The sequence below is a fragment of the Rhea pennata genome, chromosome 13 (genome assembly GCF_028389875.1).
Source record: "Rhea pennata isolate bPtePen1 chromosome 13, bPtePen1.pri, whole genome shotgun sequence".
Lineage (NCBI taxonomy): Eukaryota > Metazoa > Chordata > Aves > Rheiformes > Rheidae > Rhea > Rhea pennata.
This window is the reverse complement of record NC_084675.1, coordinates 6,548,159-6,569,385: the sequence shown is the minus strand read 5'-3', so window position 1 is coordinate 6,569,385 and position 21,227 is coordinate 6,548,159. Positions and strand designations below refer to the sequence as shown.

General features: G+C 35.7%; 1 protein-coding gene across 1 annotated transcript in view; it reads left to right on the top strand.

Moving 5' to 3' along the window:
• The window catches only part of FTO (FTO alpha-ketoglutarate dependent dioxygenase), a 256,777-nt gene that overhangs the window by 100,318 nt on the left and 135,232 nt on the right, over positions 1 to 21,227 (top strand). The window contains exon 8 of the mRNA XM_062586153.1: positions 15,764 to 15,888. Within this exon, the coding sequence (XP_062442137.1) occupies positions 15,764 to 15,888 (125 nt within the window). The remainder of the gene's footprint in view (positions 1 to 15,763; positions 15,889 to 21,227) is intronic.

Here is a 21,227-nt window from a genome sequence, read left to right as displayed (position 1 = left end):
AGAGACAAGAATCCTATTATTCCTCACACTTTCATTTGCTTGCTACTGGCTTTGGGTAAATGACTTAAGAAGTTGTGCATGAACCTTCCTCTGGCACAGTACTTATTAACAAGGCACCTGTCTTCCCAGTCAGGCTCCTTGAAGTTTTTTTGGTGCTGTTCCAAGCTTGGCACTTGCAATTTTATTATTGCTTTTGTAATAGTTTTTGAAATATTTTTTTTCTTGACTGTTCCTTGGTTGAAATTGATATTCATTTTCTGCTACCATATCCCATTCTTCTCTTACAGCATCTCACTGAAATCTCTTCTCTGCCTTTTCTTCTTACTCTGCAAGTTGCTGTCCTTATAATGTTAGCTAAGTCTACCAATACTCAATAAAATTAACTTACCTAAAATCTAGCATCTTTTTCCTTTGCTCTGTTGACTTTAGTGTTTGTCAGACTATAATTAAAAATTACCTCTTCTGTTGAGGCCCTCTAAGGTTAATGGTTAGTTGTTGTGACTGAAACAACAGAGTATTGTACAATGTGTGAAATATTGTACAATGTGTGAAACTGGAGACGGCACAATCAACCTGAGTCTGAATCATCTTCTCTTTCACTGTTACTTACCTTGAAGCCTTCAGCTATTTTGGCTCACATCTTCTGAGAGGACCATTTCTATATCTGATTTTGTCCTCATTTAAGCTGATGTAAATCAGCAGTCATTTGATTGAATTACAACGAGGTAACATAATTTTAAGTAAAAGTAGTTTCCGACCTCTTTTGTCCTAGTAATGGTTGCTATCTCGAGAGAAAACAAGAAAAAGTGCACAGAAAGGGTAGATGGCAATGCAAGAAAATTGTACAGAATTTAACGGAGGATGTCAAGGAGCATGAGTTTTATGCTTTCTGTATTATAATTTTGAAAATTAATGCTTCATGTGTTATATCAGACTGTGTTGTGGGCATGTAGTGACAATATCACAGATAATAAATTACCGCTTTTCCTACTGAATCTGTATAACCTTTTCCTAATCTTAGCACCACAAAGAAATGCAGTTTAGTGATTATCTGTTATGGAATTTAATGCAAGTATTTGAACTTCACTGTAGTTTACTACTGGTATTTTAAGAAGTATTTCATAGTTAAAAGATCACCATTGCACCAATAGCATCATGATTTTGTAGTGCTTTACTCAGTGGAATACTAGCCTATTTGGGGAAGTGGGAGAGAAGGAGGGGAGTCCAGAAGACATCCTAACTTCTCTTTTCTAAAGATGTGCTCAATTTGACACACACAGTGTTGGAGGATAGATTCAACTTAATATATTCTCACTTTCAGATCGGGGAAAAAACTGAAATATAAAACTATTCCCACTAGAAATCCTATAAATCTTACAAAATACATAAGCTTTCTTTTCTGACACACATCAAAGACATAAAACTTGGGAGATTAAAATATATTTTTCCTCTTGGTTTGATGAGCAAAACTTTCACTGTAATATTTATTATGAGAGGCTCTACTTGTGTTGCCTCTTCCCTTTGTTCTGTTTATATATGACTTCCTTTCTCCCAAAAAGTAGGAAATATCACTTTCACAAAGCCAAAGGATATTGCAACGGTTTGTTCATTTAAGCTGAATTGTAGGCCCACATGGCAGACACAAACTTTTCTTTTATTGTCCTGGGTCCCAGAGGAAGAGCAACACTTTCTGATGGCTTCCAATGAATGCCTTTCATTTGTGGAGGAGTTTCAGTGGCTTATGCTGACTCTACGAAGATCAAAGAGGCAGGAAAATTGTGGTTTTGAGAAACTTAGCCAATATCTTTGTTTTCTTTCTCAGAAGTTTTTCTTCTCTTACCTTATTTTTTCAGGACAATATTAGGATAATTAGTTGTAGTTGCTGATGGAAAAAGCTTGTTGCATCATTTTCTGTTTAAAATCTAAGTATTTTCTTAGTTATTAGAAAATTTGTAGGTATGTATAAACAAAATACTAACCATAATTGTAAGCTTTCTTTATTGCATTTGGAATCAATGGTATCCAAAGTCAAGCTTAAAAAAAATGTTGTGGCTTCTTGGTCCTGCAATTTGATCTGTATTGGGACATCGTGTCTGCAGAGTTTTGCTGAAATCAGACAGGTTCTACATGGGCACAAAGGTTTGTCAAACAGATTTGACCGTAGGATCTGAGCCACTGAAGACTCTTTTTGTTTCAAGAAACAATTTTTTTTCCTTTTCCTTTTTTTTTTTTTTTAAGCATTCTCCATAACAATTTCCTTTTTGCTTAACAGTTCACTTTCCTTAAGTATTTAGAAAGAGATAAGTCAGCCATGGCATCTTTTTAACTGGATGAGAGCATGTTCTGCTGGCAATATGCAATTTTCATTGTGTTACTCATATAAAACCACACATTTTTCACGCGAGTCTAGTTTTGTTGAAGGATTATTTTAATCAAACTAAAATGGCTTAAATTTCTGAAGTAAAAGACGAAGCATCTTTAGAGGTCAGATGTAGCTGAAACTTGAACAGCTGTACAACATGCATTCTGGATTGTTTTTAATTGTCTTCCCTTTCTCTAACAGCAGTAATTCTTGTTTATACTGTCAAGATCCTTTCCACTGAGCACAAGCGCACCATACTTTAAGGTCACATGCTTAACCCCACTGCGTGGTTACAGTGTAAATGGGCCCCCTTTGTTTTCATTACTGCGTGAGGGGTGGATGCTAGGCAAGGCTGTTCATACGGCTTAAATAACTCAGTGTAAAAGTGTCTTAAAGAAAGCATATTTTGTCTCCGTACCACAGTTGTTTAGCATTACTCTGGTGCATCCAACCGACAGCCAGTTTGACAACGGATTGTTGTGTGTCGTTTTGGTTTTGACCTGTGATACTTTTTTCTTTTTCCTTTCTTTCTTTCTTTCTTCTTTTTTTTTTTTAACTGAGGCAGTGAATTCTCCCAAAGTAATAAAAGATGAAGAAGCTTTTTCCTTTTTCTTTCTTAAAAATATGCATTCAAGAGGGTTGTATGCAACGGTTTCGCTGTATATAGTAGGAATTCATGCCTACAGCAATAGTACTTTGTGGATTTTCAAACTGTATTAAGATGAAGTGTTGTTTCTGTTTAGCAACTGACACTTGAGATGAAAACTGGTAGAGTTTTCTAAGGTTAAAAACTCTCATGAAGTTAAATTTGTAGTATTTGGTTGTTGTATTTTAAAATTGATATTCCATGGCAATAACCTGCTTTCAAAAATGCCTATCAAAACATTATTTTTTTTCCCTAAAAATAATTGCTGTGTTCTTAGACTTTGGACCCAGAAATTTGATGTCTTTTTATTTTCTCCCAATTCATCTAAACATTTTATGTTCTCTTTCATTGGTGTCTGTGTGTGTGTGTGTGTGCGCATGTGTGTGTATATATATATGTATATATGTATATAAACCTTGTTACATCTCTGGTATAAGAATAACTGTTGATTTGACTAGCCATAGAAGTTTAAACAGGATGACATCTGTCAACTTCAAAAGTGTAACACTCAGGAAAGTACTGATATTTTGATATTAGAATGCTTTTATCTGTGAATAAACATTTAAGAAGTATTTTTCGAAAGCAGAAAAATTTAATTATATCATTTAAGATTTTAAATAAGTAATAAAATAAACATCTTAAAGAATTAGAACGAGTCTTAAAGAATTCCTTTTTATTGACAATAGGATTGCTCATGATCATGAAAAAAAAATCAAATATCCTTAAAAGATGCTTTTTTTTCCTACTGAAAGTGTTTCAGCACATTTTTTCCTAAATGATTCTAGAATTATCCCTGAATTTGATTTGGGAGTTCATATATCAAAAATTGCATGGAAAATAGGAGAAAAAAAGAAGAAAAATCATTAGAGAGCCCAGTTTTTGATGAAATGCAATGTTCTTTTTTAAAAAGAGAGGAAAAATTTATGAACAGCATATGAACAGTTTAGATTCTTGATCATGTAGATATTCTCTTCCGTGTGGAACCTGAATAATTTGCACTATAGTGTCATGTTAAAATCGGGTGTGATGTGGATACCCTGTTAATACTAAGCTGAGACTTCGAGCTGTGGTATGACTAGTTATGAAGCATCACTAAAGGTAGAAGTTTTTGTGTGAGAGAACACAGGCCAAACCCGCCTGCTCGTACTGCTGTTCTTCATTGCTGTAGCAGCACAGACGACCAGAAAGCTTTCGTTTTCTGGGTTAGCTGAGAACGCCTCCGTTGGGGCGCATGCTCAGTACGTGTGATTATTTCTGTCAGAGGATGCATAGCCAACGTACATTGATACATCCCTGACATTGCTTTAACTTTTACCAGTGCATTAACTGATCCATCCCAAAGAGTGCGGAGGTGATTAGTCGGCCACCTTTGACCACTCTCTTAAGTTGGACTTTGCAGCTGAACTTGAGAATCTGTATCTTATTTCTTGTGTCTAAGTAGCAAACATTAGTGAATAGTAACATAGGAGCTGAATGTGTAACAAAATACTGTGTTTTCCAAATTGTGTTGTTACTGTTTATGAGCACATCCTGACAATACATTTGTTAATCGAAATGAATTCCCAGAATATTCAGCAAATTACTTTTGATTCAAAAAGTAATTGATGTGCATATATTCACAGTGAGCTGTTGATCATTCTGTTTGTTTGTTTTCTTTGTTAGGCACATGAATCACATAATAAACTTCATTTTCCATGATTGGATCACTTGTCTTTTAGCAAAAATTGTCTGAATAATAATTTTTGATACACAGTGAAGTTTTCAAATAGTTGGTTGTTCAAGCTTTAAATTCCCTTTCTCCAATGTTCCTCTATAAATACCTGAATGTTCGTGGAGAATGAATAGGACAAAATCACAACATTTAGAATGTAATTAGACTTCTAAATAAAGTATTTCTAGAAAAAAGTTTGATTTATGCACTTGTAGGTGACTGGAAGTAATTTTAAAATTTCTGAATTGATTTATTTTTCCCCTAAGCTACTTCCTTGTTCTTTTCTTGTGTGTATTTTGTTTAATTAGTTTATATTCTCCATTCTAAGAATGAAGGAAACTTTTCTTTCTTCCTCCTGCGGAGATAAACTAATTACTGAGAACTATATTACTCCCTTCCTAAGGGTGTGAAAGAGAGCAAAAGTCCTTCCTCAAAATCAAAATGAAACAAAAACGAACCTATGTGAGAAGTAGATCTGTCAATATTAATAGAAGGGAAGTAGTACTTTGGTACTTTGATAGTATGAACTTATCAATGGTGTTGCTATTTATACAGCCTACCATCAGATCTCCCTGATCCGCGAGAGCGCAGCTCAGACGTCCGGGGAGTGCAGCATAGAGCATTCTTGTTTACGGGGACGTAACTTTATCAAAAGAGTGTAACCAATAATTGGCTATAGTTCCCATTGACGCGTTTATAAAGTGTACGTTCTACGGACATACAGCGTTCAGAAGAAAAATAAATAGCAAGAAAAGTTGCTAAGTTCCTGGCATGACAAAGGTAAGCTAGGAAACCGAGTGTAACAACAGGATTACAACTGCTGGAAGCGACCCACCTTTGGAGGAGGTGGAGGGCAGCCTGTGCGGGTGTTGTGTTAATGCTCCCATTTGGTGATAGCATCCTGCAGTTAAGCAGGATCTGACAAAATTGTGGCTGTGACATCTGTAGTGTGCCCTGATCTGTGGAAAAGAGTATGTGGGCATACATGTCTAGGATCATATGGAGTTTACTTTGCTTTTAATTTACTTTGATTTAGGAAGAGTGGGGTTTTTTTAGCAGTATTCTGGAAGAAAAGGGTAGGTTTCTATTGAGGCTACAGGTTTGTAAATTTGATCAGAAATAGTAATTATAATGAAGACTTGCCTTAGCATTTTAGAACGTACTTGAACCATTGAATTAGTTTTACAGTTTTTTTTTCTTTTGAATATAAAATTTCTGTTGCCTGTATGTAGCAGTAAGTTATTGACATTCGTCTTAATCACTCATAATGGGAAATTAGGGTCCATATATAACTGGCGTGTATGCTATAAGGTTATGTAGCTTTGTACTACTATAAATCAAGACAAAGTGTGCAAAACTTTGTTCCTAAAAGCACTCAGAGTACAAGAGAAGTAAAAATATGTAATTGCCTGCCCTCTCAGGAGAGTTCTGTCTTTGCTGTAAGTACTGTGTCCGAGATCGTGACTATACATATTTTGGGTGACTGTTAGATGAGTTAACTTAGTAAACTTCTCTGTATGTTTTCCCTTGCCAATCTCCCACTTTTTGATTTGCTAATATATTGCATTTACCTGTGCATTTAGACTGCACACCCCCAATAGTAGGTCTTCACCATTTGCATGGACTATAAAGTGCCTAGTGAAATTTTGGATGTAAAAATTTAGTCATGTAATATACAAAATCATATGGGAAGATAGACGCTGAAATCACTACCTGTTTTTTCACATGAGGAACAAGAGTCATAGCTTGTGAAGTAGTAAATGTCCAAATGTTACTCTCCTGGTCAACCTCTTCCCAAGAGTGTTGTCTCTCTTGCTGTCTTCACAAGGTCATATTCCTTATGCATTAAATAAATATATGTAATATAATAGGTTCTTTTGCCCTAATTTCCTGAGATCTTCCCAGGCACGTGTTCTTCTTCTGTCACTTTTGCCGTGATGGCTAGTATGTACTACTGCCCTTACATGGATATGAAGTGTGCTGTGGTACCGCTGGGGGTAGTGAAGCTGTTACTTTAGCCAAATGTGCCAAAGCTTGTTTTCTGAAACAAGAACTGTTTTCACAGGGATGTTTGCAGTCACTGTGCGGTTAGTATCGTAAGGATGATAAAAGCCTTGAATCCCATATGCCATTCCAAGACATGATTCAGCTGTATGTGGCTATCTTGCATATGTACTAAATTATTATTCTGCTATGGCATGCGTCTCAGACAAAGCATGCCCGCAGGCACTTTTGGGCATAAGTGGATTGCTCTTCATTTGATCATGGCTAGTAGCTTCTTCATTCTGTAATGTTTAACCCATTGTGTTACTTAGTTCTCTGTATTTTAAATTATTTCAATAAAACTAATGCCACTCCAAATATTTGCACAACTGTATTTTTATCAGACGCTGTGCTAGAAAGTAGTGAGGTTAAGACAATAAATAGGTTGATGGCAACAGGTAGTAAGTAGCTTCACTGATACGAGAAAAATGTTAGTGACATTCTAGGCTTTGAGTGGCTATAGATACTAACGTTACTCCTTTTCAATGAAATCAGAAATATTACACTAGTTAAAAGATAGTCACAATCAAAAATGCAGTCATAAATTCAGACTCTAGCACTCACTGTGTTCTCATCCTTCTTCATAGTTTTATTTATTTCATGCAGTATATAATGAATATACAGCAGGAAAAAAATTGAACCTGGGTCTCAGTTTGTATTTTGAATACTACAAAGTGTGGAGATGTGTACTTTGGAGATTTTGATACATGTCTGCATCTATAAATATTTTGAAAAGCTTGTAAGTTGCCTACCACACTAGGGCTTCAGAATAAATCAGATCAGACAAAAGAGCCTTGCTCACATGCTGTATTACTTCAATTTCAAATAATAATTTCATTATTTCAATTAATTCATGCTAGCATTCATTTCAACTAGTGTTCATTTTGGTGTTTGCATCCTATTGAGATGGCTGTACCTCAGACCTTCTGTCTGAGGCCCATAATTTTTGCCTTGTTTTTTCCCCTGAGGCACTCATAATATCAGATGATGTTAATTTTGGCATACTAAAAGGAAAAAAGTACTTCCAGAGTTCTCTTTGAATTTTTTTTCAACATTTAAGGTTCTTTATTGTATGATTCTTCAGTGCTCTTGTCGACGATGAAGGCTCTGTCCACTTGCGGAGTTAACTGGTGCAGGTTGCACCAGGCATGATTCAGTATTGCAGAACGAGCTCTGTCCAGAGTGCACATCAGTGAAGTGAGTCTGGCATTGCCTCTTAGCTCAACTGATTTCAACAATAGTAAGTAGGCACTGAAGCATGTAGTGCTGGGCAGTCCTTCAGAACTTAAGTGTTCAGTGTAACTACTGTTTGCATGTGACTAAAATGGGAAAAGGGAGGTGTATACAAAGGAGTGAATTATAACAAAGAGCACTTTCTGCTTCAGTTCTTGTTCAGAAAACATATGTTCAGCCATGCAGGCAGCAGTTGGGGTAAAGACACACTGTAGGTTTGGAAACAAAAGGCATGTTCTTTTCTTGCATTCACAATGTTTTCAAACATATTCACTTTTTAGGGACTAGCCTGTCAGCTGGATCTTCTTGCAAGTGTGATTTCTTTTTCCCCGAGTCCTTTCAAAAGCTTTTCCCCACAATGTTTTACACTTCATATAATCCACTATGCATGGCAGGCCTGCTTCAGTCTTTGTGCTATTGATGTTTCAGAGGGCCATGCTCGGGGAGAATGTGGCTAAAGGGTAACCTTTCAGTCACCCATACATCTGAAGGTGCTAAGCCACTCTCATTCCAAACATCTTGAGTGGTTCAGTTGCTCTTTCTTGATGGGATGGGTTATACGTCATCTTTAGAACCTTGCTGAACTGATTAGTGCAGCAAAAGTTGTTTTTTTTTTTTTTTTTTTTTTTTGAAGTATTGAACTTTATACATTTTTTATTGGCAACTGAGTACTGAAAATCTTTCAGACACCTATTATGACTGTGTTGAATCATCTAATTAAAAATATTTTTTTCTCCACTGGAAATTCATTTAGTTTTGACATGCAAGAATAATCTAAAACAACTTGATCGTTACTTTTGGATTCCTTTTCCAATACATGGTTGAAGGCTGTAGTGCAGGTACAGTTATATAGGATAAAGATGATATTTCCTTTCTTACGTAAGAATAAGATCTAACTAGTTTAATCTGTTTATCGCATTTAAACTCAGGCAGCTAGAAAATATACTGCTTAACTCTATAGCTAAATGGTACAACTTTCTAGTATAGACAACACCTTAAGTTTCATTGAAAATATCTAAGTTATCTACTCTCTGTAGGTTTTTCTAGGTCAAACTTGTCATCTATCAAGTCAGGTATTCATCCTTTGTTGTCAGCAGTGAATACCTCAAAGAGAGGCAGAGCCCCTACATTTTAATGCATTTAGACTCATTGTAGTTAGAGCTTAAGCATATGTCTAACTTTAAGCATTCTGCTCTATAATTGGGTTGTCTATGTGCTTAATTTAGATTTGCTGAAACACTTTAGTTAATTGTATGCTACTGAATGTAATGGTAGAGGAATCCTTAATCTTTGTGACAGTCGTTCCATAACAGAAACTTGAGACTCTATTCCTTTTACCCTGCAAAAGTGTAAATATTGCATATCTTAAATAAAATTGTCCAGACCTTTACTTTTTTATATACAAAATGTTTTTATCTTCTTTAGTATTTTCCCTCGCTTGATTTGTGGAGTTTGGTGTTGGCTTGTGGATTATTCCTGTTGAAGTATTGAAAGTGCTAGCTGAATTCAGCAGTCTGGGAAATTACCACTGAGGAACATCCAGTGATTAGGATTTCCCACAAAAGACTTTTCAGAGCATGAGGATCACTTGGACAACTAGAAAATCCACAGACAAGAAAACTCCATGTAAATATTTTCTACTTGAAGGTGCCAACAAATATATCCTTGCCAACATATATCAAAACTGCCAAAAGATCTCTGAGGATGAGGATTAACTTTTTAGCAGTGTCATTTTAAGAGACTTGAAAGGGAGACATTATTTAAACATTTTTCTCTGACTGAATATGACTGAAAAGATGTTAACCGTAGATAAAACTAATACAGAGTAGTTAATGATACTGACATGTATTCCAAGTCTGCGTCTTTTTCTTGAGCTCTGTCAGACATCCTTGAGAATACTACAGCTTTAAAATAAATTGGCCTTCCTTCTCAAATGAAATCTGATGATTTGTCTCCAGTCTGGTAAAAGAAAGCACATGCTAGTATCTTTCTTTTTTTCTTTCTTTCTTTTTCTTTTTTTTTGGTAGACTCTTTGAAGGTAAATTATGTTTTAGATTGTAGTTCTTGCGACTTCTCTGACTCTTAGGAAGAAAACAATTAATAATAATTTCTTTCAGCTCCCATGAGCTTGCCTTCATTGTAAAGTTTGCATATAACAGCTAGTAGGAGTAGAATGTAGTGAACCTTAAACAAATCTATTAGGATCACCATGGCAAGAAACTTGGAAAATGGCAGGAAAAACGAACAATGATTTTGTAAACCCTCCAAAGGTCAGAAAAAGGCTTTCAGTAAGTATGCAGAGGCTAGAAATCAAATCCCATTTCCTATCATAAGAAACCAGTTGTTTTAGCTGCAGTGGTTAATGTACTGTATGTGAAAGATTTAAGACTAGTTGGAAAGCTTTGCTTCTGTTTTATTAGGCTGCTATTGAAAAGCCAACAGCATAACTTCAACTAGGTGCTTTGAGATTTCTTAATGGGCTGTCAAGGGCAAGACACCAGGTCTGTGCTATACTAGCTCTTTCCTGTACATTAAAACAACAGGGGCCAAATGATCATATACAGAAGTATGAATTACTTGATGCTTTCTCTGTTCCATATGGTCAGCCATGTCTTTGGCAATTAATCATGTACAGAATCAGTTGAGTGCTCTCTGAAGCATTGAAGTCAACATTTAGTTGTACCTGTGCCAGTGGGGGCAGTGGGGGTTGCAGGCGTAAAATAGCAGGATGAAGAGCTGCTGGCGCCAAAGCCAGAGCAGCTGGCTTCTATAAACAACACTTTTTTTCCCTCTTTGCCTTTTTTTCCCTTTACTTTCTTAGACAAACACGAGCCATTTTTCAATATCATCCAAAACATGAGAGTTGCTGAGTGAAACTTTGATATCTGGCATAGTGGATTGATAAACAAAAGGCAGAGAGCTGAGTTTAATATGCTCAAATTGTTGGGTGAGAAATTAAAACATACTGGCTACTTGCATCATAGCAATAAAAATGAGTGCATTTACTCATATTTTAAGTAAAAATCTTAGAAGTAAAGAAGAAAGTAGGAGTGGTTTTTAATCAATTACTAGCTTATTTTATTGTGGATAAATTATGACATGTTAAATTAACAGCTTAATAGATTTCAGGTGCTTTTTCTCTAAAGGAAATGCTTCTAGCTGTACAGACTTTCATCAGAATACTTTTTGCACTAATAGCAAAATAGAATCACAAAAATAGCAAGGAAGATACAGAAAGGCATTAAAATTAAGTCCTACTTAGAGATTTTAAAACTTGCTTCTTCCTTCCTGTATTAGTTATTGATTATTGAGCAGTCTGCTATGTTGAAGTAGAAGAGATTAGTAAAGACTCAGAAGTTTATCCTATTTAAACCAATGATGAGGAAATTAAATCTTAACTCAGAGTGATAATCTCATTTGTTGACCCAATAAAGTGGGACCAAGAGGCAAACTGTCCCAAGTGCCACTTTAGTTCAGACTGAAAGGCTAATTTGTTTGACAGAATACTAAACTTTGTGTTTCTAGCTCTACAGTGTTTCTAATCTTAAGTCTACCTTCTTGAGAAGTCTGTATTGAAGGAAGTAAAATGTAGGTATAATGTGACTGCTTATATCTTGACTGAATGTATCCTAGGTAAATGGAAAGACATGGTTATAACAGTTTCCATTCAGTGCCATGTCACTGATTTATTTTGTTAGAGGGAAGAATAAAAATACTACATTGTGCTCTCTTAAAATCTTACTACCTCCCTCTATTACATAATGAAAGAAGATGCTCTGGTGGCTGTTACATGTTGTGTCAGCATAACACTACATCTAGTTCTGTCATTTACTGCATATATCATTTACTGCATATTAATCTGCATATATCTCTTTGGATATTTTGAGAGATGGAGTATGTGTTTGTTATAATACCATGCAGTTGGTGTTTTGCAAAGGAAGTGCCCTAAATACATACATTCATAGGTTGGTAAGGAAAAAATGGGGAAGATTTGCAGAAAGTTATTTATTAAGTTATATTGGTTAAAATTATTTATCAAAGAGACATACTGGCCAATAAGACAAGAAGTCACTTCCCCCTAGTGATAAGCAGTTTGGATAATCTCTTTACTTAGGTTGTCCAGGATATGTTTTTGCCAGCTCAGGAAGCAGAAGAAAGAAAGTCTCGGCAATTTGTAAACATTACCACCCTCAAGAACCTCTGTTAACAGGGGGATGAGATAAGACAGGCTGTGGGGCTGGTTACATTGTTTGTTTGTTCTACTGTCCTGTGGTCCCAAGTGTGTTGAAAAATACTGAGTCAGTGTTGAGTCCAGTTTAGAAATCTGAAAGCTTCACTCAGTATTGGGCAAAAGGGGCCTTTGTAGGCAATTATCTGTCATTAAGGAACATTAAAAGAATTGAGACACAGGGTTAGATTTTCTTTGATGGGATGTGCAACTATAGTGATACTCAGAAAAAGGTCATTCTTGCCCTTTAGAACAGAGGTGGAATCGGCTGGGTTACTGATGGATTTTTTATCCAGTGTTATCAGTGTTGATGTGAGGAAATGGCTTTCCCAGCTGATAACATCTTTGACCGAGTTTCTTGAACCCTTGACCTTTATCAGTCAAAGTATATATTGAATACTCCTGTTAAAAATAAATCCCAAAACAAGTTACATAGAAAAAAAAAATCTTACAAAGGAAGATGTTTTATAATAATAATTTGCCCAGAATACTACTTTATCTTTTACAATTTGGGAATTTTTGTTGAGACAACAAGAATAGCCAGTTATTAAGAAATACCTCTGTCAAAGCTGCATATTAAGTCCTGTATTTGCATTCCATCTAAACCTTACTGCCCTCAGCACCCTTAGGAAGGGAGTAAATCAGTCAAATTGCTGTGTATTGTTGTCGTATGTTGCTTAATAGTAATATTTCATCCTCAAGTTTGCTGCAAATGTGCTCAGAGCGCTCAGTAAAGAAGCATTTATGATGTCCATGTCAAACTATGGGTTTGACTTGAACTATGTACATCCCACTTAAATGAAAGGTATTAACAGAAGTCTGAAGCAATATAATGATTCCCAGTAAAAGTTATGTTAAATTTCAAGAATTAAGATGCAGCTGCAGGTGTACGGGTAGACAATAGGTTGGAGTACTAAGGTAATTTGGCCAGACATTCAGAATTCATACAAAACTACTATGCAATTGTGAATATTGGGAGAAGTGGTCACTCATTTCTACTGATAACTCTCCCACTTTTGACATGTTTGACAGTTCATCACATGCCTTGTCTATCAAACTTTAACTGGAAATCCCTTAGGGATTGCCAGATCTCCACAGTTTATACTTTGGAAACTGTCTATTTAAGGGACCTTGATTTTTGTTGCCTGCAAATAATTATACTTTCAGCTTTATAGTGTATAGTGTCGTGAAACTGTGACTTTTCTACAATCTTGGAGAGAAGTAGACTTGTACACCATCACTAGCTTTATCATTTTCTGAGGAATTTCCCACCCTGTTGTGATTCATAAGGTCATGCAAGAATTCCAGGTGGGAAATGTTGGTGTGCTGTGACCTAGTAGTATATCGGATCATGCTGTAATACAAAGATAACCTTCACCTATAGTGCTGTGTCAGAAGTCTTACAGTAATATAAAAGTTTCAGTCTTAATAGGTATATTTAATCTAAAGGACAGGGAATGTTCACTTTCATCTGTTAAAGAATGTCCATCTCTTCTTCCCATGCTGGTATCTCATCTCAAAGTCCTGTCAAAGATTCTGCTTTGAACTGCTCAGTTCTTGGAAGTGAGTCTTAGATCAGGATTGTTGGAATCGGCAGATACTAGAGCTTGTGGAAAAGATGTTGTAGGTCAATGCAAGGGAAACTTGTGTCGGGGAATCCTTATCTAAAAATACTCTCTGACTTTTTATTTGCTTTCTAATGTCAGAGCAGGGTCAAGAATGTGATCCTTATAGGTAGAATTTTAGGGGGTTATTTTTTTCACGAAAATATTTCCTTTTTGATAGGAAGATTAGTTTCCGATGATGAAATAATGTTTGGTAGACCAACTGACACAGTTGGGAGGGGAAAAAAGAGTACTTTCCGGGTTTTGTCACCTGATGTTGGTGTAATAAAAGTATCTTCTCTCTCTATGGACCTCATACTTTTGTCTTGAAAGCATCATGGTGGTAACAATGACACTGCTATTTTACATACTTCAGAAAGTATATCATCATAGTATTATTCTTTCTAGTGGAAAAAACTGTCAGACCAAGGATAGATTTTCTGTTTTCACAAACTAAAAGTAATAGCAGCCATCTATTTCACAGAATCCCCAGAGGAATCTTAGTGTGTGTACATCTGGGCAGGACAGCACATAATCTATTCTCTGATGTTAAGAAGGAAACTATATGCTCTACCTTTTTGTCATGTTATTCCCGTGAGAGAGGCTATGTTGCTGGTAGCAGTTGCAGCTATTAGGCTTTAGTTATACTTGACTTGTGTTTTGAAACTTCTTTCCACAATTGTTAGGGTTAGAAACCTATTATCAGACTCTTTTACAAAAAAAAAAAAAAAAAAAAAGCTTCTGCATGCAGTCTGTCCAGTCATCCTTCCCCTCAATGCATTTAGACACTTTGGTCTGTTTGCATATCTGACTGAAGGTTAGAATATCAAAGGTAATCACGTGAAAATCAGTGGCTGGTTAAGAAAGGAGAAGCAAATAGGTTATCCCCACTGAAAGCAGAGTCTGCAGCCTAAACTGCCGTTGTCTCTTGTGCCTGGACTGTTGCACATCCAGTCAGCAGATGTACACATTAGTCAGCCTACATGTTAGAAATGAGCATCAATACGTGCTGTTTCCTACTAGTCCAGAGATGAAAAACATGGGGAGATGCTGGGGAAAAGAAGAGAAGGAAACTGCGGGGGAGTCAGTAGTAGAAGACAAAAATGGAGTAAGGGAACTGGAGTTACCTTGCTGGGTGGGTGAAGGACACACATCTGCAGTTTCAGTGGTTCTCCTGTTGATGCATTATCTGAAAAGTCTTTTGGTCTGCAGATGTGAAGTGAGAGCTTACTCCAAAACTGATTAAATCCATTCATTGCATAAGTATCTTTTAGTAATTTATGATTTATAGGGGGCAGGTTTAGGTCAGTTTGTTGGAGCGTGGTGCTGCTAATGCCAAGGTCGTGGGTTCAGTCCCCGTACAGGCTATGCTAAGAGCTGGACTAGATGATCTCCAGAGGTCCCTTCCAACCTTACCATTCTATGATTCCAAGAAGGAAAAAGCTGCTTATTTTCTTGAAATAGTTTATTATTACATGGTAAAGAGAACATATGGGGACATCATTAGCAATTCCTTTCAGAAGATAGTGTACAAATGGGAATTTTCTACATTAGCCTCTGCAAGGATTAAAAGGAAGGGGAAAATTCCCCAAACAAATGCTGTATTAAGAGAAAAACTTCTGATAATATTTGACATAAGAAAACATTTTTTAAAAAGAAAGTATTGAGAAAAAGAGAGCTAGAATGCACAATGGCTTGTTGTGTTACTTAAGGCAATGAGATTTTAAGACTTACCATATGTGCAATGTATGTTGATTAAATACCAAATATATAGTGGCTATTTTGACAATCATTTACTGTATTGATTTGTCAACAGTGAAACTGTAATAAAAAAAAGTCATTGATTTACTGTCCTTATTTGTTTATGGGCTTTGTATTAATTTTATGCATTGTTTCCTATTTTGGGATTATAATTTTCATGTTTTTTGCTTTTAAGACAAACCTAGTTCTCTGTGAAGTTCAAAAAGAAGATAAAACTGCAGAACAAAGGAATGAAACCATCGGTTGCCTCTTGCTAGTTCTTACTGAACGACAAAAGCTACGTGAAGAATGGACAGCAAGGTAAGAAATTTCAGAAGAATAATGTGATGTTGAAATGAGAAACAAGCATATCAAATAGACTGCTATAGCACTTCAGGGGTTGGGGGAAGAAAGCAGCTTGATATTTTTTTTTTTAAAAAAAATTACTATTCTGTTAGCATTTTTCTTTGAATTGAGCAGCCAAATGTTCTGTTTCTGATTTCAAAGTTAATTTGTGGGGTGGAATGCTCCCTTACTGTGCTTATATAGTGCAGACTAATGATAATAGCTTGATAGGCAGCATACACATTTGCAAATTGTTATCACTTTGGAAACCCTAAGGTTTTCCTTATATTGCTGACAATATCACCAATACTCCTTGCTGGCATGGACATAGCAATATGCTTTTGTCCTTCTTGCCTGCCGTGTATCGATTCTGATCATCCTGACATTTTCTTGTGCTGTCTTACTGGTGTTAAACAGATTGTGTTGGGTGAGATCAGCATGAATTACTTACTGCTAGAATTCAGATCACATGACTATTTTATTCTACTTGTGTTCTTAAATTGAATGTATTACCGTGGTAAAAAATCAGGTAATGTTGCTTACAATTTTAAAAAGTTGTGTATGGTTTTGTCTGACAGTTTATTTTACTGGAACGTAGTCAGATGAATGCATTTCATAAACAACAGTTATATCACTATTTCTAGTTCTTTCAGATATATGTGTATTCAAAAGAGAGAATTTGCACTATATGCCATCTTGTGTCCTTCTTACAGCTTCTTTCCTCTCTTTAGCTGCAGAGAGAGTTAATGTCACCTTTTTTTCACATCTGCTTCTAAAACCTATAGATTTATATGTTTAACAGTCTCATATTTTATGTGAAGTTTGTGCTTTATTTCTGATATCTGATTACACAAATAAAAAGATCCAAGTCTATCAAAATTTTATTCCAAACATACAGCACCCTTTGAAGCCAGTGAATGGCCTGTGCTTGCAGTTAAATACAGTTCTTGGCCAATATATATTTTTAATGAGACTTTGTTAATTGATAGTAGTGCTTAATTAGTACGATTTTTTTTTTTACCTGCCCTGACTGTGCCAGTTAAATGAGTTCTTTGTATTTTTAAAATATAGCTTTGTGAAGTTCCTGAAGATTCTCTGAGATTGACTTTAAGATGCCGATTTTAGCTATTTGTTTGGACACTTGATTGGGTTTGCTATTGTCAATAATTATGGTGAATGGTGTTGAAACAATTTAGAAACTTTAGAAATTAAATGGTGCTACATAGTACCAATTATTATTACAAATTAAGGGCCTTTAATAAGCCTACTTTCTAATGGTATTGGATGCTCATTTGTATACTAATCAATTAAGAGCTCAGAGTGGAAAATAACTTTGGAAGATGGGTCTGTAATGTTCTACAGATTATCGTGTGCTTTTAGAGTCTTCCTTTTAAGGAATTTAAGGGCTTTTTATTGTGTGTTTTTTCTTCCATGTTCCATTGCTGTACTTACTAAATAATGCAAATGATATGGCTATATTACAAAGTGGGTAAATTGCATGGGGTTTTTCATGGGGCACGTGCTTCGTTTTGTGAACCAGAATAGAAGGCTTTTTAAAGATAGGAGATGGTTAAACCGTTGTAAAGAGTGGAATATCTTTTCAGGGTTAACGGTATTTTCCCAATATACTAAGTCATTGGGAGTCGTGACAAAAAAGACCAGTTTAAGAGTAATCTTGTTAGTGTTTCTGGCTTCTGCTTACTATTCACAGTCTAATCAGAAGCTGGAGCCAATGCTGCAGTTGTAGACAGTGTCTAGTCTCTGGCACAAAATGCTGAAGTCCTTGCGTGGGGGCAGACAAAGTGCAGGCCTCCTTAAAACTGAACACCTGAAAGAAAATTTCAAGAGCACTGTGCCTTGAAAGCTCTGAAAGTAAGTGTCCTTTGAGTATTAAATATCCATAATCCTTTTTCTTTCCATTTGATGTTTCCCATCCTAGTGACCTATCTGAGAGTCTCATCCATATGATCTGCATAAACAGGCTGTTACCATGCACCTCACTTTACCTCATCAAAGCTTCAGCTAGATGTCTGGAATGAAGCACCGACTGTGGTAGCCATCAAGCATACCGTGGTGAAAGTCATAAAACGTTGGCCGTGGTACTAGCAGGGCTGCCCGTGTTTTAGAGATCAGTCTATTGTGTACTTTGGAATTACATGAGAAAAATGTGCTTGGACAGGAAATAATTAGCACTTGTCAAAGGGCAGGCAATAGGTTACAGTATTTTACTTTCAACAGGCTATCAGGGATCAGCTAGATTAGATAATAGATTTTTTTTCCCCTCTGGAAGTTAAATACAGGTGACTCTAATTACCTTACATTGTGCATTAAAGAGCACATTATGAACAGTACAACTTCAAGAAATTTAGGTCAACTAAGGGAGAGCAGCTGGCAAAAACTTTACTCTGTACTTAGGTCTTCGTGGAGCTATATAGCCGTTCTGTTGTTTCATGGGTTTCATTTGTGTCATTGGCACCATAAATAAATAATAATAACAATAATAATAAATGGTGGGAACTGCTAATACAAACTGACTGAACTTTTATAAATTCAGCCTTTCTCATAGAAAAGGGTCCAGACCTTTTGGATCTATCTGTCTGTCCCTGAATGGTTTGCTTTAAGTTGTACCAGTGTTTCTGCATATTAATCAACTGAAATTGCTATAATTCTATTTATTTCAGCTCCCTAGTCCAAAACACATGGTTGTGCACTTCATGTTATGGCTTGCCCTTTCAAATAGTTGTGACTCAAAGACCTTATCGGTATCTTAAGTATCTGAGCAGATCTTTCAGGGATTCAAGCTGTCCTGTGCTTCAGGTAGGATTCAGTGAATGTTCTGTAAGTGTTAAAAGAAGTGGTCCAGAGTTTCTAAAGCCCCGGGTTTGTTTATGCTGCGTGGTCGTGCCTGATGGACAGGTTGTTATAGCTGTTAAAGAGCTGCTGTAGCCCTTTGAACCGACCCCTGCCTGACCTCTGCTGTAGAAGGTTGGTGTTCAGCCATGAAGCAAGGGGAACCTCAGCTTCTACTGTAGCAAAAACGGGGCAAAGAGAACAGCTGGGAATTTTGGACTGACCATGCAAACCGGAGTAGACTTTTTAGGGTCACTGTATGATAATGAAAATTGTTACCAAATTATATGGAAATTTAACAGCAACAGTGGGAAAGAGAGGGTGGAGTCCAATGCATTGGGTTTGATAAATGAAGTGTGAAGTCACCCATCTGGCTCTAGACAGCCCTCTTTTTCTCCACGAAAGGGAAACGTTTAAGAATAACCATGGTACATCTAGAATCAATGACCCATACAGAGAGCTGGAATAGATCAAGATTTAATGGTGGCTGTGGAAGAAATTATCATTTGAAAAGTGAGACAAAGGATGAAAAAGTACAGTTTAATATCTGCACCTGATTCATTTTCAAAAAGATCGTAATATTTTTAGCCCGCTAATGATGCTATTGACGTTTTTCATTATACTTTCTTTAAATGTAACCAAAAAAGTTATGTTATTTTATGCAGTGATAGTTTGGAGAAAAATAAGTGCTTGAATTTTAAGACGGATTTTCTTTTTTCCATGGCCTGTAAATGCACAGCAGAATTAGATGGCATAGTTCAATAAAAATTGTATCTCTCATTTCTTCTCCTAGTGGAATTTGTATCACATTATATTTTCTTTAAGAGTTGTTTTGTTTTTGCTCTATTTCTCATATCAATACATTTACTACCAAACTAATTTGTCATCCAGCAATCAATGATGGATGATTTTAAAGAATAATGAATAATTACATTGAAATTATTATCTACTAGTTAAAAAAATGAATCCATTATTAAAATAAATCTTTTTTCATGCAAATTTTTCATTAGTCTAAGATATTGTTATTGGGTGGCAGATTCTTGTGTCTATTAGGCTATTTCCCTGAGTGAAATTTGCACTGACACTACTTCTCTTAAAGAAAATTCAGTCATGTACTGGGAAGTGTAAAATTTTGGAGACACGCATAATGGAATAATAAACCTAATGACAGGAAAAATAAAATTATGTATGATGGCTTTGTTTTCTTAGTTCTACTTACTCAAATTCTGGAATCTTTATAATGGAATTCTCTCTAAGCCATTATGCAATGGCGAGTTGGTGTAGTGAAAAGAGATTCAATAAATAATTTGAACCAAAGTAAACACAGAATTCTTCTGAGATGAGATAGTCTTATGAGATAAACAACAGAAAAATGTTAATTGATTGTATCTTTTAAGAGTCGATATCTTAAATCTGTGGCTCATTGGAATATCACAATGAGAAAATCTATTTTATGAGGCCATTACTACAACCAATAACATTTGGTAGATCAGATTATTGTGTCCTTCTAGAGTTGGTATATTCTTCCATTTCTGCCTAACCCCACAAAAAAGAACCTCTAACAAAAATTATGAGCATCTGTTTTAAAGTCAGTCTGCTGCTATAGTTCTTTAGCTTTTTCTAGTCACCATACTTGCCTTTGTCCAACCCCTTCTTAGAAGTAATTTAGACCACACAATTTTGACGTATAAACGTAAAGGTAGGTATTTTTTCCAGATGCAAGAAAGGCTCATTTTACTGTTAAGATGGTCCTACCTCTCAGTAGTGATATCTGTATTTTTACATGCCTATTTTGCATACAACTTTAAATTATAATATCTTATTGTAGTCTACTTTTTGTAAGTGCATACTGTGACAACTGAGTCCTCATCTATGGCAGAGCTTCTATAAAAATAACAATAAATAATATGAGAGTGTAATCTGAAGAATAACATGCATGTTAAATGGGACACAAACAGGAGTATATCAAAATATTTTTTTTTGTTTTGAAGAAAATGCTAGACTTTTCTCTTTATATATTACCATACCTTCTTGCACAAGACCTAAAATTCTAATATATTGAAGAGGTAAATGAGGTAGATTTTACCCTCTTAGCTCCAGTAGATGGTGTTGATGTAAAGAAGGGAGATACTCTTCCATTACAGAAAGAGGATCGACAAGTTAAAAAGTTAGCATGGACTTTAGGAAATTTGGAAGTAATTTTTTTTCTTCTGTCACAGAGTTTGTTTATCTTTGTAATGGTCACTAAATGTCAGATTTTAAATGAAATATGCTAATACTGATCCAAGTACTGCTAACAAATGCTTTTTTCCCTCTATACTCTTAGCAGGTGTCTCTCTACATATTAAGATATCTGAATTTCTTTAAAATGTAACTGGTTTTATCTCTGACTGTTCTCATTTGTGAGACCAGGATAATAGTTCTTTACATCACAAGACTGTCAAGGGGAAAAAAGTGAAAAATTG